Source organism: Jaculus jaculus, chromosome 1 (genome assembly GCF_020740685.1).
Source record: "Jaculus jaculus isolate mJacJac1 chromosome 1, mJacJac1.mat.Y.cur, whole genome shotgun sequence".
Classification (NCBI taxonomy): Eukaryota; Metazoa; Chordata; class Mammalia; order Rodentia; family Dipodidae; genus Jaculus; species Jaculus jaculus.
The window spans coordinates 82,279,674-82,306,259 of NC_059102.1; the positions used below are offsets into that span (position 1 = coordinate 82,279,674).

General features: G+C 34.3%; 1 protein-coding gene across 9 annotated transcripts in view; it reads right to left on the reverse strand.

Moving 5' to 3' along the window:
* The window catches only part of Nfib (nuclear factor I B), a 250,254-nt gene that overhangs the window by 16,745 nt on the left and 206,923 nt on the right, over positions 1-26,586 (reverse strand). For 3 of the 9 annotated variants that reach the window (XM_045160951.1, XM_004658442.3, XM_045160943.1), the window contains exons 7-11: positions 24,144-24,278; positions 19,565-19,749; positions 15,557-15,722; positions 12,393-12,475; positions 2,143-2,231 (exon numbers count right to left, since the gene is read on the reverse strand). In XM_045160951.1, coding sequence (XP_045016886.1) covers positions 2,143-2,231; positions 12,393-12,475; positions 15,557-15,722; positions 19,565-19,749; positions 24,144-24,278 — 658 coding nt within the window. The remainder of the gene's footprint in view (positions 1-2,142; positions 2,232-12,392; positions 12,476-15,556; positions 15,723-19,564; positions 19,750-24,143; positions 24,279-26,586) is intronic. The other 6 variants (XM_004658443.3, XM_045160960.1, XM_004658444.2 and 3 more) reach the window with 6 other exon arrangements.

Below are 26,586 nucleotides of genomic sequence, written 5' to 3' on the forward strand. Positions count from 1 at the left end.
ACTTCAGATCCCAGATTATTAATTATGCACAGACCACCGTGCCACAGTTGTGTTAAAACACACAAACAACTTGGGTCCTTTTTGCCAACAGTAACACAGAAAAGCAAGTAGCTGTCTTACTAGAGTGTATTCTGAGCTGTGGGATGCAAGAGCTGTGAGTGTCTATGACTGTCACGGTGCTTAGGTCAGTCCAACATGGAGACTCAACCAACACCTGTGAGATGCATGAAGGAGAGGGACACTAGCCTCACCAGTTTGAGTCATGACAAGAGGGCAGATGCCACCCCAAAGCTACCCTTTAAAGGGCTCTATCAACAGTCATCTGCTGATGCAAAGAACAATTAGGATTTTGAGAGTATTTGTGGTGGGGGGGGTCTTAACATTCTTTTGTTTGTTTGCTTGTTTGTTTTTGTTCTGATTTGGTATGACCTGAAAGTGATGGCCTCATTGATTTTCTTGCCAAGAAGGAGATTTGTAGCATGCACAATACTTCCTTAAGAACTGACTTTGGTCATGATATTCATTCATTCCCACATACATGTTCTGTGGCTCACTGCCCACTTACTCATCTTTCCTTCTTTTGAGGATAATAATTTTCAATACCAAAAATTACTTGAAATGAGTTGTTGCTATATCTTAAACCAGCAGTAATTCATATCTTTATTAGCTTTGATGTACTTCAGAGGTGCTAGCCACCCTTGGATTCTATAAATGTCAATCAGTAATCCATAGGTTTGGAAGCTCAGAAAGAGTAACATTTATAAACAGGAGTGCTTTTCATCTGATTTGCAATTCTTATAAATATCACAAGATTGTATGAAGGCATTACTTAGGAAAATAAAATGCAGACATTGTATTATCAAATCCAATTACATTAAATTTATATGGCTAATTCAGGTCCTTAATATAAGATTCTTTCATTCAATTTAATTAAAACCATTGTGCTTTTAAACTATTTAAATAAGACATTTCCACCCAGTTTTCTTCTTTTTGTAAGTATATGCATATTTTTTTCCCAACAGGAGGAATAACAGAAGTTTCTTGGGGGAAAAAAATCACAATGGATAAAACTGTATCTATTTTAAAATCTAATATTACCATCGATCTTAAAAAGAGGAATAATCATAGCATAATTATTTAGGTATAAAATTAGTAAAATACCATAGAATTTTAAGAAACAGAATGCAAGGAACTCTCTCAATTTTTACCTGAGTGAAGCAGTTTACGGCACTTTCACCTTAGTCTTCAGTAGGCTACACCAGTCAGTGCTTGTGCAACTAACAGCTTGTTCTGGGACCTCACATGCACATTTTCAACAGAGGAAAATGACGTTGCTTCTATTTGATGGTGGACTGAAGGGATTACCCTACTCTCTCACATACATTCTAATCTCTTTACATATAATCACATATGTTATTTATATACCGCAAATTGTAATGATTTATTGATTTGACACAAATTGCTCTTAAAACTACTTACTCTCTAATACCAATACATGAAAAAAATATTGAAACTATTTTCAATTAATTTTCTTTGTCAACCAAATACAGTTATCACATAAGTATGCAAACAGAAATTCAAACTACTTAAACCAAATTTCTTGCTTAGCTACTAGTTATAATAGTATTCCTCTCTAAAATTTATGGTTGCTGTCAGTAACAGTTAAAGAAACTAACCTGAAATACATCTAGTTTTTCCTCCCTGAGAGAGGAATAAATGAATAGTAACTAAAAGGCTTAGATGAACAGGAAAGAACTGAAATGAGAAGAATGTATACTGTGGAAACCAAAGCTTATCCTAAGGTAGCTGAAAATCTTGCCTAAAACTATAATTTCATTTTTTCAGGTCCTTAATCTAAATGTCAAATCACACCCCTTCCACTCCCACCCAAAATATTTTAAATAGTATCAAACATTTGACAGTATTTAGAAATTTCAATGATGAGTTAGCATATGATATAGCCCCAAATTTATTTGCTGTGGCATTTAAATAGGAAAAGGAAGAAGGGTAGGGGAAAGGGAATGTTATAGCCAAAGCAACTAAAATTTGAACATACTTTCTGTAAAACTAGTTAAAAACAAACACTCTAGGGCATGTAATTTTTAGGTGTAAGTGTAGGGTTGGAAATAATTAAAATGTTACCTTTGCCAAGTAATTCCCAATGTATCCTCACTGGTACTGGGGTATAAATGCCTGCCGTTTTGATTCATGGTCCAGTCACAAATCCTCAGCTGTCAATTGAAACCTAGCAGTCAGATATGGATCGAGCAGTACTACAGTTTTTAGTATTTAAATGAACACATGCAAACTAGTACGGTACATGGTATTAACCTTACTTTCCCAAGAGGCAAATTAAGGGGGGGGAAAAAAAAGGAAAGAAAGAAAAGAAAAGCAAAAGAAAATCTTAATCTATAAAGCAAAATTCCTAGACTTTTTCTTAGAAATAGCTATGTACTAAGCTTCTCTATTAATTAAAGCATACAGAGAAACAAGTGCTTAGAATGTAACAATTAGCCATTATTAGAGTACAAATTGAGCTGAAATAAAAGAAAACGTTAATAATGTTCAATAGAGAGATATATTTTAGAAAGTAAATAAAAATGCTTTTATGCAACATACCAAATAATCTGTACTGTGTAAAATAATCAATAACTTTAAAGCATGCAGTTTGCAAAACAGAAGACATGCAGTTTAGAGGAGAAAGGCCCCACTCTACAGACATCCACCCTAACTTATATCTGGAAGCTTCAAGGTTTTCAGTTTCTCATATTGATTCATTGCATTTTACCAAAAGTGGCATTGTTTAGAAAGAGATGAGAATTGGTTTTACTTTTATGTGAAATTCAGAGTAATGGAATTTAAAATGCTTTGCTACATTTGAAGAAAGTGAGGAATGCATTGAGTACAAGCTGAAACCAATTCTTCCCAGATCTCAGCTTCGTCAGCTCTGCTCTTCAGGTCCTTCCAGTAACCCTATCCAGGTCTGTTTGGTTAACAGCTGCCCTACAGTGCTAGCAGATTTATTGAAAAGAGATATTGCTTATTTTTATGCTTAGGAAAGTAAACTTATCTGGCTTTGGGAGAAAAACACACTAGAAAATCATGGTTTTTAACCTTTGGAGAGCCAGGCTGTAAAGTAAGTGCATTGTACATTGAGAAGATACTGATCTTACTGATCCACTAACCTGGGTTGTTGCTGTTCAGTGAGAATTTTTAGATGGTGACTGGAGCCAAAATGCCTTTAAACTTAGGACAAACTGTTGTAATCTAACCTGATAACACAGTGGCTAAAAAAACCCAACAACTTGGCTATTATGAATTTTCCTTTCAGTCTCAAGTTTCCACATAGGCTAATGGTGATTTTGGAGTTTCACTATGATAGATTTTGTTCCAAAAGTGAAATCTAAAATTCCTAAAACATGTGTTTTAATTATATTGATTTCAAGTAAAAGTGATTTTATAAAGAACTTAAAAATTCAATTTATGTAGACAGACATAAGGCAGGTGTATAGATTAATAGGTAGAGCCTGTAAGGTAATGTTGTATAAGAAGTCATAACTCATAAATAAGTTAGAAAGAAAACATTCTTAAAATAGACCATATTACCTGTATAAAGGAGGAAAGAGAATACTCCTTTTTAAGCAAAGGATGGATTTCTGCTGTTTCAAAGGAGTAACTTGGTTTAAACTAAAGTGTGTGAGAAAGAAATAAGGTAAGATTTTTATTTTTTAAAATGTCGAGATAGACTCACTCTGTAGCTCACACTGGCCTTGAAGTTGAGACACTCTTGTCTCAGCCTCCTGAGTGCTAAGATTACATACCTATCTAGTTCAAATTTTTTATTTTTCTAAAAATTTTTCTAAGTGGACATTATAATCAACAATTCATTGATAGTATTGATTGCCAATTATTTTCAACAAAACTGAGTAAACTTTTATTTCAAAATCTAAAGCACCAGTTCAAAAGACTTGACCTTGTAGGATAATCACCTTCAGGACCACTGAGAGATTCCAAATTCATCAGTGAAGGTGCTGGTTTTATACAGGTCATCATCCTCAAGAATAGAGAAGTGTACTTTAGAAATAGCACCTGAATTTAGTGAATGACCAGAACCGGGTTAGTTTCCATGGGCCTCTAAGCTTTAGCTGGTGGAATTCTCGGAAAGTGGATACATTTTTACAAAACAGGAGTGACACTCACTGATGGGCGAACTGTCCCATAAACAGCTGCTGAGACACCATGTCTCTTTGGAAGGATGATTATTCAAACTGTTTAGCTATTTTGTTGGTCAATTTTGTTTGATTGTTTTCTCACCCCTAAAAATATCAAGTGGGTTACCTTTGGCCACATGTTGAACATTGAGCTCTATAAGGTTTTAGACTTTAATTTCCTATGTATACTTTCAAGAAAGTTGAATCTGACTACAGCTATTCATTTATAATTAGCTTTGAAATTATATATGTATAATATCTTCTTCTTCTGGGCTGGAGAGATAGCTTAGCAGTTAAGCGCTTGCCTGTGAAGCCTAAGGACCCTGGTTTGAGGCATTAGCCAAATGCACAAGGGGGTGCACATGTCTGGAGTTCATTGCAGTGGTTGAAGGCCCTGGCATGCTCATTTTCTCTCTCTCTCTGCTTCTTTCTCTCTCTGTCTGTTGCTCTCAAATAAATAAATAAAAAATAAACAAAAATATTTAAAAAATATATTTCTTCTGAAAAGAAAAAACTGTTTAAATATACACAAAATAGTCAATAAATATGTTTAATTATTTAATGTCTAAGAAGTTGGCAGGTATTAATGAGTATTGAATTACATTATTTTCTTTTATTAGCAATGTATAGTATAATATAAATTGGTCTATTTAGATTATGGAACAACAATATCAACACTTTCAAAAGTGCCTAAGACAAATGTTTATGCATGCTTGTAAATTACCACTTACTTAAGCAAAGGCATTTGACTGAGAGATGTTCTTTCATGTTTATTAAATTTAATTTACTTATTTTTAACAATTTCATACATATAAATAATAATCTTGGATCGCTTAAATTAATAAACCTTTTCCTGAAGCATTTTTCAATTAACAAAGTATCCAGTGGAATTTTAAAGGCAGTGTGAAAGTAAGGAAAGCAATTAAATGACTACAGTGAAAATCACCTATTCACCAAATATTTGACAAATAATAATTTCTAAGAAAATAAATTCTTCATCATATTTGAACAAGACACTCTTACTCAAGCAATTTTGAATAGACTTTTATCACTGAAAGATTAAAACTAAGTGGGGGAACATTTATAATATTGTGTTAATTTTTATAATTCAATATTTCTAAAATAACTTTACTTGAGGTTTTAGATAGATTTAAAGTAATAAACAATAACCACTTTTTCACTTTAGAATAGGACTACCTCAGCTTCTGTCCTGTGAAAGAATCAATGCTAGATAATTTAAAATAACAACTGACAGCTGAGTTAAGTTTTAAATTTTAATTTTAAGAGATGCATAAATATAAGCCTTTCATCTACTTAACATTTTCATAAATACAATGCTTCAATAATGCTTTAGTGAATTTTTTGTTTTCTTTCTCAAGATAGGAAATGATTCCCTTTTCCCAAGTAATCAAACTTCAATTTGTTGGAGTCATGTGTCTGCAAGTAGATGAGGAAGCAATTCTTATTTTTGAAATGTATGCATATCCTTAAAAAATACATATTTACATGTCATTTTAATTACTTAATTTACACATTTACTAATATGAAACAAGATTGTCTAGAAAATTAAAGCCAAGATGTATATTAAACAAATTTTACCCAGTAGTCCAAGAACAAGTAAGTTAAAATAGTCAAAACAACTAAAAACAAAGTGCAGGTGAGGTGCTCACAACATTTGCTCTCAGACTGGAAGCCCTCCTTTGGAAGGAGTGCCATGTTCCTGGCACCATGTTAGAAAAGCAAAGACAGGGACCTTCTAGTTTCCCTCAAAAATTTGCATAAGGAAATCTAAGATACTGCACTCAAATAATTACATACCTAGCTGATAGCCACAGAGAATCCATATGGCCTGTGACTTCAGAATCCACGTTTGTTCATTCAGATGAAGGCCCTTTCTTGTTATGTACAGGTTTTTTTTTACTTGTTTGTTTGTTGGTTTTGTTGTTGTTTGTTTTAGTTTTTCAAGGTAGGGTCACACCCTGGCCCAGGCTGACCTGGAATTCACTATGTAGTTTCAGGGTGGCCTTGAACTCATGCCAGTCCTCCTACCTGTGCCTCGGCTCAGATTAAAGGTGTATACCACCATGCCTAGCTTCATAAGGGTTTTTGTTACCTGCAGAGCAATCTACTCTGGAACAAAAGGACGGTAAGCAAAATGCCCTGTTTGTTAGACTAACAGTATCTCATGGTGAAAACAGCTCTCAGCTGAGCCAATAAACCATTATACTGTAAACAGAATTATCAACACAGACAAATTTACCTTTCACTTTTTTTTTCTTTTTAAGTTTATAAGAGCCTCAGGGGAACACGTTGAAAAGTATGTTTTATGTTCTCTTGAGTGTCTTATTTTTCCAGATGTCTTAAGGAAAGATTTTGTGGTGGGAGGGGGGATAAAGATTCTTGGAGGGAGGGTTAGGAAGATTAACACTTCAGTATTCATACTTTCCTGTAAATGCTTAAATTAATACAATTTTATTTCATTATTACTAATTACTTGCTATGAGGCTCATAGGATAGAGAGTCTCTGAATGAATACTAAATAAAATTCCTGAGCAAAGAAAATAATCAAAATGAAATTGTCAAAAAAATTCAAAATCATCCTAGTACCTTAAAATCAGTTCTATATTAATTTCTGAAATACATGCTTCTTGATACTTACTAGCAGAGCAAAGTTAAATGAGTATGCACAGTCCATGAGCTTAACAGACGTCACAGGCCATAAATCATATGTACTACAAAATAAAAGGTGTTTTTTTTTTCTTTCAATAGAAACCACTCTTGTAAAATGTAAGGCTTTGGAGATATTGGAGATATACCATGTGTTCTAACCTCTTCCCTTTCCTTTCTAAACAGAGATCTAAGAAACAGGGTTTAATGGCCTTGCCCAAGTTTGGACATACTTGTTCTAGTCAGTAGGAACAAGCTACCAGGGTCTAATTCCTGGTCCTCACTATACCTGTTTGTCCCTATCCTGTCCTTTGTGTGCAGCTAAGCATATTTAAAGCTGGAATGGTTGTAGATATCACCTTCAGAATTTCCTTTGCTTCCCTCATTCAGCTGAGATCTTTTTACCTGAAATATTTTCAAGTAAGACAATGTCCTTTTGTGTTTGTTGATTGAAATTCAAGGCTGCATTAAGCATAATTTAAATTTACATTAATTAGAATAGATTATCTGGAGCTCAGACTTTGATAACCAGAAAAAAAAGTAAGGAATTGTATGAATGAATGAATGATAACAGACAGAAGATGGATGGATTTCTTTTTAAATTTAAAAACTAGCCAAAAAAGCCAAACATTTGCACAACTATTATTTTAACTGAAACTTTCTTTCCAGCTACCAGAAGTGAAATATGATCTCTTACCATTTACATACCTACAAAGAAGACATGTGATAGGGTTTGGTGTCAAGCTGTCAGTTATGATAACAACCACAATAAGAATGGCCCAAGTGGTGATAGCCTGCTTCCTGGCTTACTGAAAAGCCAGCTGATAGTCCACTCCTGTCTTTTCACTTGCTTGTTTCCAGTAATATTCTTCCTTTTCAATGGTTTTAATGTACCAAGTTTTGGCTCTTTCCTTTACTGTGACTTACATTATAAAGGGATTTCATTTACTATCCCAATTAAAAAAAAAAATCCTACAGAGACGATTTCTTTAAAAGCTATTTTGTGCAACCAAAAATTTTAGTGCAATGCAAAGTACTTTCAAGTTCTAGTTCCAAAATATTTTGAGAAAAGTGTTGAAATTATTTCAATATAAACGAGCCCAATAACTGAACTTGAAATGATGTACTGCACAGTCATGCAGGAGATATAGCATGCTGAAGCTCAAGCACCAGTACAATGCATGCGGTTAGCAGGAGTAAGCCAGGAGCTGCGGAGACCAGGCCTCCCATTCAATGGTCAAGAGATCAGGATAAGATGCTGAAAATAAAACTTAGTTCTTACAAACAGAGCTTACTTGAAGTAATTGTCTCACTTGAGAGTTCAAAGTAACCTCCCAGTTATTCTGCCTGAAATCTCTAATTTATAGCAAAAAAAAATGTGCACCTCAATGGCTGGTTTGCATGGTGACTTTCTATGTTTATGCAGGAAGTTTCTTAGCTGAAAACTTTTACCTCTAGTTTGAAGTAAGGTTTGTAAAAAAAAAAAAAGTGTTGTACTAATGTGTAATGGTAAATATTTATGCTTTTAATGTAACCATTGATTCAACTACAATGGTTGTAATCAACTAGAGTCTTTTAAATTACCAACCTTTCTATGATAGCAAATATAGAAGGCCTCAAATTAGTAAACTTCCTAGGAGATAAACCAGACGTGGAACTGGTGCTAAGTGTACTTGCCTCTTATTAACCATTCATACTAAAACTGTTAGGTTGGTGACAAAATGCTTCTATATTTTCTCAGCAATGTATAACATTCCTCAGGATAGTTCCCATTTCCAAGGAGATACAATTTGGGAGACATGATTCCTTAACTGTCTAAGGCATGTGTAAGCAAGGAAAGGCAACACTGCAATGTACTAAACTTCTATGAAGGCAAACCAGAAAAGATATCTTTCCCACTTCTGCAAGTGTTCCCAATCATAAAAAGGTATTTCTTAATAAAGAATAAAGAGTTCAGTTTGCCAAAACAGGACCAAAGAATTCTTCAAGCCACCAAACCATCTACCAATAGAAAAGTGGAAAAAGAATGAAGCTCCAGTTGAAGTTCTGACTTAAGGGTTTTCCCATGCCAATAGTGAATGCAGTAAGCCAATAATCCCAAAGACAGATGAGTTCCAGACCTTGAATAATACTCAAGATTGTATTAAGTGATAAAGGCAAGTCTTGATCAGCTGGCATGGACTAGTTATTATGACTACCTAGGGAGGATTATTTTTATTGGCAAATTGTCAACTGGCTTTCATGAATCTTTTTCAAGTATGTGACTATTTTTTAATTCAAGTTACATATCATATTTGCAGTGGTAGTTGAAATTTTGTCAGAAAAAAATCTATCAATTCAACACAGTTAAGAACCAGCATCAAAAATAATTTTTATGTAAAGGAGCACAAAAATGTATAATTGCTGATAACAACTATGTGTATCAGGTATGTACAAAAGCCTATACTTTATTATTCAAATTTGCTAACATGAATGTATTTTGATATTCTACATTTCAATAATAATAATACTAGTGTATTTTTGTGTTAGAAATGACTGCACTGGGGCTGGGGAGATGGCTTAGTGGTTAAGGTGCTTGTCGGCAAAGCCAAAGGACCCAGGTTCAATTCCTCAGGACCCACATAAGCCAGATGCACAAGGTGGTGCATGCATCTGCAGTTCATTTGCAGTGGCTAGAGATCCTGGTGCACCCATGCTCTCCCTCTCTTGCTCTCTCAAGTAAATAAATAAAAATAAAATATTTTAACAAAAAGAAAAAAATGACTGCACTGAAAGCTCTATGGTAGTATCATTTTTTGGAAAGATTATTTTTAGATATTCAAAATTATTCAATAATTTCAAATTGATTGTTATCTTAATTTATGTAAGTTATATTAAAGTTCTTTTCTAATGAAAAACAGCATGCAACAATGCACATCAATATTTTCCATAATCTGAAAGGATAAATCTTCATAAAGCAGCTGCTATAAACTGAAGAATGTACCTGGTGACAATATTTATTCTTAAGGGGTCATGTATATTAAACGTTATGGGGAATGTTTAAAAGAACTCTCTCAGACTGAAACCATTGCCTTTCTAATTTTGAATTTTTCCTGGCTAATATAAAATGATTGATTACCTTTATTTCATGTACCCCTTGATTTTCCTTTTCATTCATCATTGAGTGCTTTAAACCAAATGCATTTAGAACCTGCCGTTAGCAGAGTGGTCTCTTTTAAATCTTAGTAAAGTAATGAAAGGACACAGTAAATCAATCTCATTTCTGCTGTAGGAAAGAATAACCTTTACTCTGTTGAAGTCATTTAAACAATTTCTGTTCCTCCATTCCAAGATAGTAAATATAAAACTTCATCTGTATTTTACTTAAAATTGAAAAGGTAAAAATAATAGGTTTTCAACTGAAGTCTTAGTTAAGTAATTTGCATATATCATGTGAAACTTATTTATATTTTGTGCTCTACATAACTTAAAATTATGGATCATTATGAATTTGGCATATTTAGTTTCTTCAAATAAAAAAAGTGGACCTGATTTTCACTAAATAAAGGACAAAGTATCAGTCTTGAATTTTTTTGATTGTGAAGTATGTTTGTCTCTCCAAATGATCAATATAGTAACTGCATTTGATTAAAGAAAACACATTCCTATTATAAGTAGTCTTCACTCAACACTGCCCACTTACATAACAAATGTCCATCTTTGCCAAAAACAGTTTATCCTTCTACAAGTCATATGGAATTCTCAAAATACTGCTAGATCTCTGTTCATATTGAGACCCATATTTCCATTGTGCTTCCTGGGTTTTCTTGGGTTATCTTTAGGAAATATTGATGGAACTTTAGTGATCATGATTACAGGAGGCTCCAACATTACTTATAAGTGATAAGAAAACTGGAGGTGCCATGGACTAGGGCAGGGAGAAAGGAAGATCATTTCTGAATGCATGAAATTGGCTATAATATTTTAAATGTGTTTGGGGCTAAAGGTTAAATAATGGAGTCATATTCTGTAAATATAAATTTTAACTGGAAACTAGAGATGTGTCATAAATAATAATTCAAATTCCATGATGAATATATTTCTGAATAAACTATATAATGATTTTTAAAAGAACAGGTTTCTAAATCATTAAATCCTGCATATGTTTTAAAACACAATGCACACATATGTTTGTCGAACAGAACCATAGTAATTATAACACATTTCATATTACAGCAATTTTAGAGGTGAAAAAAAGCAACATTCCAGAGAATTATGTTGAAAAGCCATTGGCTGGCAAAACCACTAATTATTATTTGGGATTTTTATAACTATAAACAAATGTGTTCAGTAAGTTCTCTTTCTTTTGTGTTTTTTTTTTAACCTGGAAAAATGTCAAGTACCCTAAATGCACTATCATCTTTATGGTTTTCTATGAACTCTGCATGTACTGCTCTTTATTATATGCAGTCTACTACATTGACCTGTAAATAGGAAGAACGTGAGAGTGCCTTAGAGACAGGCCACAGTAAACATAAGCACTGTGGGCAGCTCTAGAACAATATAAATGAGCATACGTACCTCTACAAGCTTGCAACAGATACGAAAACTCACATAAATACACAAATAACTAATTAGAGCAAACTGCCTAATACCAGCTCTTTCTTATTTGTTATGGCCTGACTTTTCCCTATATAATGTTTCAGACTGCTCTGCTAGCAAACCTGAGAGAGGAAAATATATGCATCATAGAATATACTTAAATTCAGAAGTGCTTACAATTATTTCTGTGATCTCATAACTAGAATCATGGGAATTCCATGTTGGTATGGTGAATGCTTTTGACTATGGCTAATTTGTTTATAAGCCACCATTAATCCTGACTGTATATTTTCACAGTTTGGGTAAGCACTTCATTTGCATTAAATTTACAGCATTAATGAGATGTGAAATTTAAAATGCTACTTGAAACATAAATGATGTAAAAAAGCAGAACCCAAAAAAGTGTTTTATCACATCTGAAATCACTAAACCAATTTAAACCTATTAAAATAGGAATGATGTGTCACCCGAGAGTTTAGCTTCATAACTCATATTCAGAGCTGAAATACAAAGTGAAGAGTAAAACATCTGGAAAAAATGAAATTGCTTCAAAAACACAAATTATGTACTGTTTCTACTTTAGCTGGCTCTTAAATTGGTTTTCAATGCCTGCCCTACAGAGTGATAGGCTAGTGAGTTCTCCATACCCAGGAAGACTGAGAGAAAAGCACTCTTTGGCCAAAACAAAGTAGTGTTCAAGGATGCTACTGATACATGCTATGGAGATGGAAGTGGTCATGACCCAGTTTGAGAAACAGTTGAGAGAAGTGAGAAACAAAGGATAAATGAGGAAGCTTATTTGGAAAATGAAATGATCAATTTCTATGTCAGAAGCCCCATGAGCCCCATCCTGAGTCCAGATCTGAAAGGCAACGGAGAAAGCGCCGAAGCAAAGCGTGGCTACCCCATTACACCTGGGTGAAACGTGCCCACCTGTTGCTGATGTAGGAAGGATGGGTCTCTTGGGCTTAGTCCCACATATCGATTGGCTTGAGATGTGCCTGGGGCTGTGTAGGCTGATTAAGGAAGAACAAAAACAAAGATAAAAATTGTGAACTATAAGAATGAACACCCTGTCCATGTACAAGAAACCTAGAGATGTGGGATTTGTATCCAAAAAAGGGTCTCCATTTCTTTTCTCCTGGCTGAGTCATAGAAAAGAAGTGGCAATTGATTTCGATTAACTATCCCCCCAGGGAAAAAAAAAAAATCTATCCAGTAAGCCATAGCCTATCCTTTCATGTGAATGTCTCTCTGTGTGCTCCAGTTACAGTGAGACCCAAAGGACTAGATAAATAGAAGAGTCTTTTTCCTAGATGAACCTCTAACTAGGTGTCAGTGGTCTAATAATGAAATAATCAATGGTAGGCTGTGATTCTAATTGAAAATCAGAGTTAGGGACTGTCAGGAAGAGTGACAGCTTTAATGATAGAATTTACACAGATGTGCTTAATGAGTATGAAATGAAAATGTTTTGTGTAACTGTCTTATTAAAAATCTACTCATACTATTCATTTTTATTATATGACATAAAATGACTTAACTCAATATTTTACTTAATGTGATAAGTTCTCATTTGAAGAACTTCTTTATTTTCCTAAGTATACAAAAAAAAAAAAAAAGAAAGAAAGAAAGAAAGAAAGAAAAAAAACCTATCAATCTGCCTGTGACTGGTTAGGAAGGAAGTTGATGGCACCTTTTGTCATATGTGGTCACCAGGTAGGTGAATGTACATAGGATGACTGTTACTTACACTATTGTAGACTAGTTTACAGTTAGTTTTTACGAAAGTACTTCTCTTTTTGGTACAGAGTCCTAGTTCTAAAATACTTGATTCTTTTTATTTTTTTAATGTATTTTATTATCTCCAGCACAGTAAGCCAGCCATATAGAATAAACTGAAAAACTAAGTTGCTACCATATGTTACACTTATAGGCTGGAAGAAAGCCATGTGCTTGGTTTAAAACCATGCTATTAATTAGGAATTTAGACATGAATCTTAAATATCTTTTTAAAATCAATATATTAATTCTAAAGGTTCACTTAACTGCAGAACTTAATCATGGAGATTTTTTTAGGTCAAATTTAAGATATAAAAAATATTGAACATCCTCACAACTGTATTAATTACTTTTGAATCATGTCCAGGCAAGGGCAGCCATCAGCAAGCAGGTTCACAACTCTCTACACAGACTGACCAGCTGCAGAAGAGTTATACCTACACAGAGCCAGCCCCGTGTCTGCGCTCTTTGTCTTGTAAATAAGTAAAAACAAGTTTCTTTGCCTCTATGTGTGTGTGTGTGTGTGTGTGTGTGTATTCTTTTTTTTTGGTAATTTTACTGACATATTAGTTTAACATCCAGTTTCTCAATGTAAGTAGTGTCTAGGGAGTAAAGACTACAAGATTGTTTATAGGAAAGAAAAATACTCAATCTACTTCTTTCAGATAGGAGTACAAAATAAAATGATGAAGCTATCTTTGTACAACCAAGAAATTATTTTGGAATATTTTATACATTTTACTGGTCAAAATTCCTGTTTGAAGAACTTGTATATGATTTTAGATACAACTCGTTAACAAGCAGACTGAAGATAGTCCTATAGCATGGCTGTGATCATTTGGGTCAGCTCCTCTCCTGAATCTTATATATGAGTGTCAGCACAAAAGTAGGCATAGGCACCAGAAGGTTCTAGGACTTTGGTTTTGATCATTTACCCCATGATAGATAGTTTTCAACTATTTTTTGAACATTCTATATGTTTTTATTTAAATTATTGAATTGGCTCAAAGGTACTTTGATACTAACTTTTAAAACTTGTACATAGTGCTTTAATGACTGTCATGTACATAAAAATCCTTTAAAAGAAAAGAATTTTTGGCTTTACCTTACCAAATCTAATCCATCCTTTGCATTCAGGGAACTGTTTGCTGGGGTAGGATCTTTTGTTAATAGATCAATTATTAAACATTAATTAATGACTATTGGTGGGCATTACAAACCTATGTTAATGTATTAGTTTATATGAGTTCATAGATTTTGAGAAATAAATGCTTAATATACACTGTATACTCAAAATATTGCATATTTTCTTGAAAGGTTTCTGCATAGGTTTTCAGAAGCTGCCAAAAAAGTTATCTTTCCAATGGCTAAGAAAAAATGAGCCAAGGTACCTCTGATGGTATACACTTCAATGGTAAATTATGGAACATAAGGATTTGTTTGCTCTAGGAAAGAAAAATAGACTGAATTTAAGACATATGCATCATTGTGAAGGAACATGCTAGCTCCTCCCAACTGTAACCTTACCATTTGCCAATCTGTGGCATATCAACTCTGGTTCTAGGGAATAGGAATTTGCATGAAGCCAACTGCAAATGTTTTCCTAATTGCTTCTGAGTTCTCTATACAAACAAACAAAAAATTCACTTGTCTTATTGATGTGCTATGTAAGGGAATTAGGTAAATTTCTGATATTTGCAGTGCCATGGTCACTCTAATAAGCATAGTATCTGATGTGCCATGATAGGAAAAATGACCAAAAGGCTTAAATAAAAAGTTTCCGATAATGAAAGTTCAGGTAGTTTACATGTGCCTAACACCAAGCTTCACAATGTTCTCACCTGCACACTATATTGTATGACTATTTCCAACAGTGGTATGTATAACCTACAGTAAAGTAAACATGTATCTTATGGAGGTACTGATTCCGACTACCTGGTGGAAGGGTTTGACTTCCACAGGAATGTTCTAATAAGTAACAGTTACCTCATCTCTCCTTGGTGACATAAAACCCTTGCACACTGTGTTGTGTTATTCAGTGTATACCTTGAACAAGCAGGCATGATGTATTACGTTTATTATGGCTGTTTACTCAAACAAATATGCTTCTCTCTTTATGAATGTGAGGCACTGATGTAAATTTGATGAGAGAACAGGATGTAACAGCCAGGCCACATACATGCCTGCTTGCTTCATTTAAATGAGAAATCTCCATCTGGCCAAATAGCTGGAAAAGCTGCAGGGTTTTCCACCTTGGATCATATATCCAATGGTGCCTTTGATGGACATTTCTCATTTCCTACAGAAATACTTACTGGTTGCTGTAGGTGAAGCTGCCTCACCTTCAGTGGATGTAGTGATGGGTTTAGTATCTGTCATGGTCAGGGTCACAGGTCGCACTGCACTGGGATGGGGAGAGGGTGCCAAGACAGGAGTGAAATGGCCAGGCACTTTCCCTACTACTTGACCACTGCTGTTAGGCTACAAAACAAAAACAGAATGCCGGGTGAAACAATCCAAAAGACAGTCATCTCATCCAACAACTCCACTCAGTACACGCTGGTACGTGGATTCTGTGCAATGTGAGTTATCTCCATACAGGCCCTCAAAGTCTGAGTCAGGGACCAATCAATGGTTAGTAGTAATAAGCAGAAGCAGTATTTCAAGGAAGGTTTTCATTTTCAAAGCACTTGGTGTAGGTGATTTCCTTTTCCTAACTTTCCCAAGAGTAAGTTTGGTTAATCCTTTCATTTAGTATGCCAGAAAACACTCATGGAGACCTGAATGGAATTCCCTACTGAACTACCTACAATAGTAACCCGGAAGTTCTTTACATTCCACCCTTCACTTTCGATTCTGAGTCAGTTTGGCTTTCAGTACATCTTCATCCTAAAGAACAATATCACTGACACAACAGACGTGAAGAGAGGAGACATACACCAGTCTAGTTTCTATCAGAGGCCATTTTTCTGCAAATAAAAACTCTTTCTCTCACATGCAGGCATTACAGACACACACATCAGGCCATTTTAGAATGTAGGGTCTCCATTGCAAACTAGACGACTTACTAATACAAGCAGATTTAAGATTTAAAATCTCTAAAATTTCAGATACATATGATATGAAATGCTGAGTAAGATCTGAACTTGATGCTTAGAAATAAGATATTCCCAAGGAAAACCACTACAATGTGCTGAAGTGAATGAGAGAACAATCAATTGTGCATCACTATTGGAGCTACTCCTCCACTGCTTGGCATGGGGAACTATACAGTATATTTATTACTGACATTTGTGAGAATTAACCAAGAATCCCCCTGCCTAATTTCAGGAAAAAATATTATTTGAGTTTTCATTCTGTGTTGGAAAAAATAATTTCTATGGTAGGAGACACAATCCTAAGGGTGTACCATTGAATAAATTCTGGAATATACTATTAAAGACAAATCATGTTATTTTTGATTAAACATATTGTGATTCTCATTTCATGGTGTTCCTAAAAATTTGCTAGGAGATTCTTCTCTACAAATATATAGTCTTCATAATTTCAACTTTTAAAAGCAAAGAAAGTAATAAAAATGTATATATTGATGCCTGAACAAAAATTAGAACTAGCTTTTTAGAGAAAAATAAATAGCTAAAAGTACTTACATATTATGACTTACAGAGATGGACTATGTCTTTAGTTGGGTTACTCAGGGACCACTGTCTTTATTTTATAAAGAAAAAAGACTTCCTGAATATACTGACTACTCTTCATGGGCAATTTTAATATTTAACTTTGTCAGGAAAACTGACCAAAATTTTCCTCTATGGAAACTTATCGAAGAGTTATATCTTTAAACTAATTTTATTCAAAATAGTCCATTGAATAGCATGACTGTCTCAGTATAATTGGTGCAGCAGTAATGCAATTAATCTCCAAATTGCTATGGGGAGGAACAGGCATCTCAGTTGCTTAACAATCCGAAGCAGCACAGTGCCAGGGGAGGCTGGGAAGGAGCAGCTGACTGTAGAATATGGCCACTCCGTTATTGACATTTCTAGCACTGGAAAGGTGCATATCACATGATCTACTTTGAAATGCAAATTGATTGGTTTTTAAGTTGGAGCTCAACATCAAAGGAAATGTAGTGTTCTTGAAAAAGCATTTTTGCAGTTTACTATAAAGACCCATTTTCCTCTCCAGGGAAGCTCTAAAGCATACCATCATCAACTTCTAGTGGTGGGGCCAGTGTACGGGATTGCTTTGTACATGGCCCCAGGAAGAAAGAAGGCTCTCATTTTATCACTAGCAGCACATTCAATGTGAGAGTGCTTCTGTGTTGTGTTCCTAAAACATTTTATATCTACCTGGAGCAGGAGCCAAGTGACAAGAATTTCAAGGCAATGCTGCCACACAATCTGGTACCTTTCGCAGTCTGACACTTGGACTACTAGAATAAATGAACTTGAACTGAGGGGTGTCCTCCCATTTAAAAAGAGCAAAGGGGACAAAGAAGGATTCCCAAGTCCATGCAGAATTCTGAAAACTCAAGGTCAGAATAGGAAGGTTTTTCTCTGCAAGCTCCACTAGTTTAAACAAGTGAAGCTAAGCTATAAAGCTTCTACCATCTGAGGCTGCTTTAACTATTATCTTATCTGAAGACAGCCTTGGTAAAGGATTATCCTACTTACTACATTACTCCTGTTATTTGAAAGATCCTGAGGGGAGCTGTGGACTTTTGTCTTTTAACTGAGATGAGGGTAAGATGCTTCTCTTCAAAGCTGGGTCTTTACCTTCAAAAACTAAATAAAAACTGAGAACAATATAGACAGATTATCACCTAATATGCTCTCCTAACTTATAAAGAAATCGAAATATATGTAAAACAAGTACTGAATAATTAAAAAAATGCGTAATACTAGGGCCTGATTTTAATTTGCATAATTTTTCCCCTAACAGTGCCTAATTAAGACATCAGTTAAAAAAAAATCCAATGGAACTCTAAGATTTTCCACACTGAATTAACGTTAAGGACTTTTAATGGATGTCTTAATTAGACTTTGTTATTCATGGAAATTCTACACAAATTAAAATCAGACCTTGTGTGCACAGTTCCCAGCTGAGTCTAGCAAAATACTCTATGGAATGGAGACTTTTGAATCCATGCTTTGACAGTAAATGCTATTTCTAAACTTTAACACCAAGATTCCACTCTTTCTCAGTTGTCCTTTGTAGCACAGTCCTAAGACTATTAAGAAGTCTTCTTCTAAACTACAAACAGTAACTTTAATTTCAAAATGTAGTGCCTTAGTTTAGTATATTATTCAGTGTCAAGAAAAGATAACTTTCTAACTAGCCTAAAGAATGCTGTCTGTATATGTTGTTACTCTAAACACAATATATTCAGAAAGGACTACTTTACTTCATCTAAACAAACTAAGACAAAAATAAATTTCTTTATCATTGTTATGTATATATTATTTAGTCGAATTTTAGCAAGTTAACAATAGTAATCATAGAATTTTATGATATCCCCCAAAGCATTAAAAGTTGTAAGAAGTAGATGGCAGTGTAAGAGGCAAAAGACAGAAGCCAAATACTAGACCAAAGATCAAAATTACAGTTTACATTTGCTAGTGTAACTGCTGATAAACACATTTTGTCAGTCTACTCAGATGTAGACAATCCTTATGAAGTGACCTCTCCCTAGAAGAAAACACATATGTAGGGAATAAGATATGAGCATGAGTTACTATGCATATACACTGAATCCCTAAAACCACTACATGATACTTACAAAAAAAAAAAAAGACACTCCTAGAAATGCCACTCATTATTAAATGCAAGTCATGTCTCTGCAAAGAGTAGTAACGAGTCATCAGATGCTGAAAATGTTTACATTATCAAAGCTTACTTTAATACTGAATAACTGGCCTGTAAATACAGCTGTAAGTTCTTTTGTGTGTGTTTATTTTAGCACATACCTTATTCCTGCCTGAAATAAGCATGTTGTCAAACCGTGTATTTCAAAGGTGTGAACTCCAGCTCAGAGCCTTTTTGGCAATGAACATTATGCATAAACTTTCCTTTCAATCAATTGAAACCCAAAAACATTAAAACAAAAACATCTTCACAAACGTACCCCTTTGGGGCAATACACTTCCTACCTGTCATTCAGCCACCTTAATAAAAACTTACTGAGTCACCAAGAAACTTCCTGAAGATGGTTGCAAGGCTTGATGTTCTGCCAGACGTACTGTCTGACTAACCTTAATGCCTTAGTTAGACCTGTCCCATGTCTCTGAGGCTCTATATTTTATTCTCTCTCTTATTTTTACCTGGCTGGTTTGTGGACTGGATGGATCATAAGAAGGAACATAGTTCTTCAGAGTGTCCTGAGGATTCAGGTGGGGAGGATATCGTATTGTTGGATGAGAAAAGTAGCTCGATGGGGCTGGAGGAAGGATAGCTTGTGTTGGAAATGGCAACGGTGATGGCGGAGGTGGAGTTCGAGTTGAGATGACTGCAGAATACAAGACAGGAAAGATTGACTAGTCACCGGGATACCTCATTACTTCATTCCACTTCCTTCCTGAGGAATGCTGTCAGCTATCAAGTACCAGTTCATTCTTTACCATCATTCCCCATAATAAAATAAACGATTCTTTTCACTGCTTTTCTTAATGTCAGAACTATTAAAACGTCAGAGCTATTAATGTCACACAGACAGAACTCCATCCTAGATAACTAATCATCCTGCTTTCAAGATCCATGAATGATTCAAGAGAAGTTTCTCTTGTATACGTTATAGTAGAACTGGATAAAATGATTCTTTGAGTAAATTATTTCCCATCAAAGAAATTTTTGATTATAAAGTCTTTGTCTCCCTAAATCCAGATCAAGTGACAGTATTAATTAGAGGGCAGGAGGCTCATAAACTTTCTACTAAAATTCAAAATACAAATATATCTCAATTTCAAATAAATCATCTCCTCATATCTTAATTGGAAGTTGTTTAAAGGGAAACCAACAATTAACACACAAAAAGGTCATGTCATGAATAATGACCTGCTTGTAGTGTAAGTACTTTTGACCATTAAAACATGGGACTCTTTCTCCTAATGAAGATGCCTCTTTTCAAACCTGAAAGTACTTTATCCTATGACTATTTTTCTTACTCTTGCTGTTACTATATAGAAGTCCAAAGATATTACTGAGGTAACACCCAGAATGAAACATAAGAAAATAAAATTTAAATTTTCATATAGGTAGGCATATGACTTACACATATGTTATAGTAATATATTTTAAAGAAGGAAATACTATAATATATATATATATATATATATATATATATATATATATATATATATATAATGTTCAACTACAATGTAACCTTTCAGCAGTAGAATAAGCATAATATTAGTCTTGGAAATATAAATTTTAAAGATGGAGAAAATATAAATGGTTGCTATCTGTTTAGGGAATAATTGTATAATTATCAAAAAAGAAAACTACTACATATATGAAGATTAAATGTCTAGTTTTAAAAATGTTTTGATCCAAGTCATATTACAAATGATAAGTGTTTAATGTTTTATACACAAACTTGGCAAACAATATGAGAGGTAAATTCTTTTTGTGACTATAAATGAGAATAATCCAGGATGCCTACTTGCAACTTTGTAATGATGTAAACAAGAGAAAGTCTGATGAAAACTATGAAGTAAGACTTTTAAGGACAAAATTTTGCTTGATTCCTCCAAAGAAAACTTTATGGATACACAAAAATTTAAGCATGTGTATCAGTGGGGAACGATAAATAATTTTATGAGTACAACTTTGCTGCATTAATGTTCTGGGTACTGTTTCTTAGAATGTTCCTGATTGTAACTGAAATGCAAACTCCTGAGCGTAACAATAGTCCTACTAGAGAAGGGCCAGTAGGGATAAGGCAACATAATATGTGGTTTAAACTAGTGCCCTGTGAAATCTTTCCAGACACAAGTTTTAGCATTCTCTGTCAAAAGTATACACTATGGACAACAGTATACTTCTTAAAACAAGTTGATATTGTCATATTTCTTCATATAAGATATATACACCTTTGAAATAAAAATGTAAGGAGATATAAACAACTATACACAATTGAGCATCTTTATACTTTTCATCAATGTGTTCTTAATATTAGCTAAATTTAGCCATGGCCTGTGCTCACATTTGTATGTAAATCTTTACAAGATACATACATTGTTATATTGTGGGCCCTTGGCTTGGGCCTTAACAGTTCTGGAAGAAAATCTCTTTTCAACTGACCTAACATAAGTCTAGTCTCAACTCAAATCTCTGGATAGTCTGAAACTGTAGATAGCTTGATACAACAGGGTAGACTTTTGTATTTCAGATGGAAAGTAAAAATGGCTAAGTTGGGCTGGAGAGATGGCTTAGTGGTTACAGCATTTGCCAGCAAAGCCTGAGGATCCATATTCAAGTCCTCAGTACCCATGTAAGCCAAATGCACAAAGGTGACCCATGCATCTGAAGTTCATTTGCAGTGGCTAGAGGCCCTGGTGCACCCATTCTCTCTCTCTCTGTCTCTGCCTTTTTTCTCCCTCTCTCTCTCAAATAAATAAATAAAATATTTTTTTAAAATGGCTGACTTAATAAAAAAATCATCCCATTTCTTTAAAAAATGGGGGAAAAATAACACCAAAATATGAGATTAAAAAATATTTCCTTCATTCTGAAAGAAAATATCAATGTTCTTATACATGCATTTCGCCTTCACTATGACACTTTACATTCCTCATTATCTTCCTCCAGTCTCATTCCTTCTAATACTTCCTTGATAGTTTTATTTGAATAACATTAAGATATCATTCCATTTGTATAACGTCTCTCCTAAAAGCTTCCAAGATTTCTTATTGCTTCCTGAATAAAGTTTCAACTATTTCAGAGACATGTAAAAGTCCTCCTGTGTTTTCTGACTCCATCTTAGATTCCATCTTCCACCTCATCTCTGGCCACATTAAAATCTGTGTATCCTTGGCTATATTCTTTGCAATGTACTACTACAAATAGCCTCTGCCTCTAATACTCTTCCTCCTGGCTTGTTCCTTCTTGTGCTCACCTCACATTTCATACTTAGATTTAAGCCTCCTCTTAGACTTTGTCCTGTTCTGATTAGATGCTTGGCCAGTGATGACATTCCCTGACCCTACAAGATAATAATTTTTTTTAAGGACACAAACTTTCCCCCTTGACCAAGACACTAACACAGGGGCATATTTATGTACATGCTAATTTTATCTATATCTGAGATTAAATATTTGTTAAATGTTTGGGAAAAGGCAAAAGTAGAAGGCTTTATGCTAGATTTCTCCTGTTTCACTTATAGAAAATACTCATCTTTCTCAAATATGAGAAATATGAATTCTGATCAAGCATCATAATGCAGAAATGATATATCTTTTAAATTAATTATAACCAATTATTCTACATTCAAATATGAAAGTTACTGATATGAAAGTTAGTTCACATATTTAAATAGTAAAAATAATTCATATAATAATTCTTATACCATATGTAATTTATTTCCTTAAAGAGAACAATGAAGGTCATGAATTTTAAAGTATAGCAACAATAAATATCAACATACACTTAACAATCTAAATCTGTTACATCCTATGAGATTTAAAACCCAGATTCAATTAGGATAAGATCTGTCTATAAGTTAAAAGCAATACGAGCATCATTATAAATCTATTCATATGTAAAAAACATTCCAGTTATAAATAAAGCTCTCAGTCTCCTACTCTCCAGGACTTATAAGTAATGGGTAGAAAGTCAATAGATTTGATTGTTAAATATTATTTAAAATTTTTAAAATATGTACCTGGTTAATTTTAAATATATATTTAGGGCTGGAGAGATGGCTTAGCGGTTAAGCGCTTGCCTGTGAAGCCTAAGGACCCCGGTTTGAGGCTCGGTTCCCCAGGTCCTACGTTAGCCAGATGCACAAGGGGGCGCACGCATCTGGAGTTCGTTTGCAGAGGATGGAAGCCCTGGCATGCCCATTCTCTCTCTCTCCCTCTATCTGTCTTTCTCTCTGTGTCTGTCTCTCTCAAATAAATAAAAAAAAAAAATCTGTCTTTCTCTCTGTGTCTGTCTCTCTCAAATAAATAAATAAATAAATATTTAAATATATATTTAGTTAAAAGACAAATGTGAACTGGGCGTGGTAGCATACATCTTTAATCTCAGCACATGGGAGGCAGAGTTAGGAGGATCATTGTGAGCTTGAGGCCAGCCTGAGCTAGAGTGAGATCCTACCTCAAAAAACCAGACACACACAAAAAACACAAATGTGAAATATGTTAAATCTGGATACTATTTCTTAAATTAGTAGACATAATATCATGTATCCTAGCCAAAAAAATTTGTGCAAATGAAAAGCTGACATATTTTATCATTAATTTAACTCCAAAATAAGTATATAGTGATATGTTTACAGAAAAAGTCATCTACAGAAATAGTGCCTACATATCTTAATACATTTGAAAAATATTTAAACCCAGTAATACGCTTCAGAAATCCATCTTCCTCTTAGTATAATGTACAGAATTAGGACTAATCCTGGCTATATACTTAAAATATATATTCTTTTTTCTAAGTTTTTGTGCTTCAATTCTTACAATAAAACAACACAAATATAAACATTATTAAGTTATATAACCTTAAGTTTTATTTTTCCTCATAAGTTGGTAAGAAAAGATATTTTATCAGTTAATATCCCTCCCCTTTAAGGTTGAGGAAACATAATCACTGAAGCAATAATTATAGATTGCTGCTCTGTGCTTAATGGATGGGCCATGGGGAAAAGGGGAGGGCCTGTCCTCTATGTGTGAAAGTCCTCACCACTGTGTGCAACTCCAGGGATTCCGGGATGGTGGTGCTGGGGAAAAGTGCTCAGTCTTGGGGAAGAATCCTGTGGTGATGTTGAGCTGAACAGTGGTTTTTCAGGCTTCTTCATCGTAGTTGGAGAAGACATATCTGCAAAGGAGAAGGGAAAACCAAATCAAACTTCATGACCTTCAGGCTATGAGATTTACGTTAATATACCACATCTCAGTTTCCTGCATTTTAGTATTTTTTTGCTTTGACTTGTTTATAAAATCTATACAGAAAGTCAAACTCAGCTATGTTAGAAATGTAAAATCGTTGTCAACATCCTCCACTGAAGCTAAGAGGCAGCATCATTAACTTTATGAAATACAGGCCCATTATTAACAAAATCTTTAAAATTGAAAATCCTAGTGCCCTGAGCTTGCCTCACTTGTTTTTCTCTTTGATTTTTGCGATTCAGGGATTGTCTTTTGACTTTCTGAAAATAAGTAGGGGATAACTGGGAATAAATGGGAAAACCAACCTTTGGGTATGCTGGTAAATATTATCATTGATTTAACATCGTTTATGGAAAACTCATTTACTTGCTTAACCCAAAAAAAGCATTCCTTAAGTTGCTCACTCCACAAATATTTGTTGGGTTCCTCTATTTGCCAGACAAAGTAAGGATATGAAGAAAGAGAAAAAGAAATTCTTGCTGTAGGGATGTTCACTGTCAGTGACAAGGAAAATGATAAGAAAACAGTGGTCACCAGTTCACAGGAAGTGGGTTGAGAGCATGGACTTGCAGCATTTTCTATCACACTTCCAGCCTCTATGGACAGCCTCTGCTCACTTCCACCTGGTTATGGAAGGCATCCTGCTCAGGTGCCATTGGCAAAATGTAAAGGAGGATAAAATCTCCATAGAGGAAGTATTCAAAAGGGGGGGGGCACAAAATGTACAAGGGATCAGGCAATCTGTGAAGCACAGAAATAAAAAGGGAGAGCAAGCAGCAAGCAGGACCCACAAGATAAAGGGCAATATACTTGAAAAAATATATATATACACATACATATATTCCTATATATACATTTATATATTTATATACATACATACATACATATATATATATATATATATATATATATATATATATATATATATATATGCCTACCCTGATGGGGAAGACGTTATGCATTATAGAGAAGCGAAATATGATCACAACAGCAGTTGAGAGCATATATTTCAGAAAGTACATGGAAGGTGGATTGTCTACAATAGAACCATAAATTATGGGGAGCCACTGAAAGAGATGCAGGATTCGATATGTTATTCTATATGCAGGATTCATGCACCAAATATTTATTGGAGGCCTAATTTATTCCAGATATGACACTGGTTTCCGGGGGTACAAAGTAATCTGGATTCACTTTCTGCTTCTATAAAGATTAAAACCTAGTGAGGAGCTATGAAGAAATACAAAGGGATTAGGAATTAGTATAAAACATACTATGATAGAAGCAGTCAGGGCTTCATTCACCCATTTTATAAATATTTGACACTGACAACATATAGGCAATGAGAGATGGAAATACAGTGGTGACTGAACTAATGCAACAGATAATTTGACAGGATTAATGCAATTGAGTTGCTAACTGGCATGGAAGCTCATCATCTCAGGTGACTAAGGAAACCCATTGAGTTTGTGAGGGAATTCTGCAGGAAAATGCTTGGTAGGAGAGATACTCTAGATTTAAAATTCTGAGTAATGTTAATTTTTATGTATGCTTATAAATTTATATTACAATGTTCTAGTAATAGCACAAACTATAAAACTTATATTTTATTATCAAAAATTAAAATATATACACAGTAGCAAAATAATAATGAATTTTATCATCAGCCATCTTTAGTAGCCATTAAGTCAGATCCTTGCCTACACTTCTGCTCATTCTATTCTTTGAGGTAAATGCACCATATAAATGAAGATCTAAACTGTTTGTATCTTTAAAAGAAAAAGACTACTAAAACAAAAAAAAAATACTAAAACTTTGTATCATAGGATAGAAAATATGAGCAGTTTGGATTTTAAATTAGACATGTTCTTCTACATTATAAAAAAGACCTGATAGCACTATTAATGTAAGAACTCATTATGTTTTTACTATTTAAAAAATTAGGGCTGGAGAGATGGCTTAGGGATTAAGGCATTTGCCTGCAAAGCCAAAGAACCCTGGTTTTATTCCCCAGAACCCACATAAACCAGATGCACAAGGGGGCACATGCATCTGGAGTTTACTTGCAGTGGCTAGAGGCCCTAGCATGCCCATTCTCTCTCTCTATCTTTCTCTGCCTCTTTCTCTCACTCTCAAATACATAAATGAAAACTAATTTTTAAAACATTACCTAAGTTCTGGTAAAAAAAAAAAGTCCATAAAATTACCATAAATTTTTATCATGCTGTCCTAGGTAT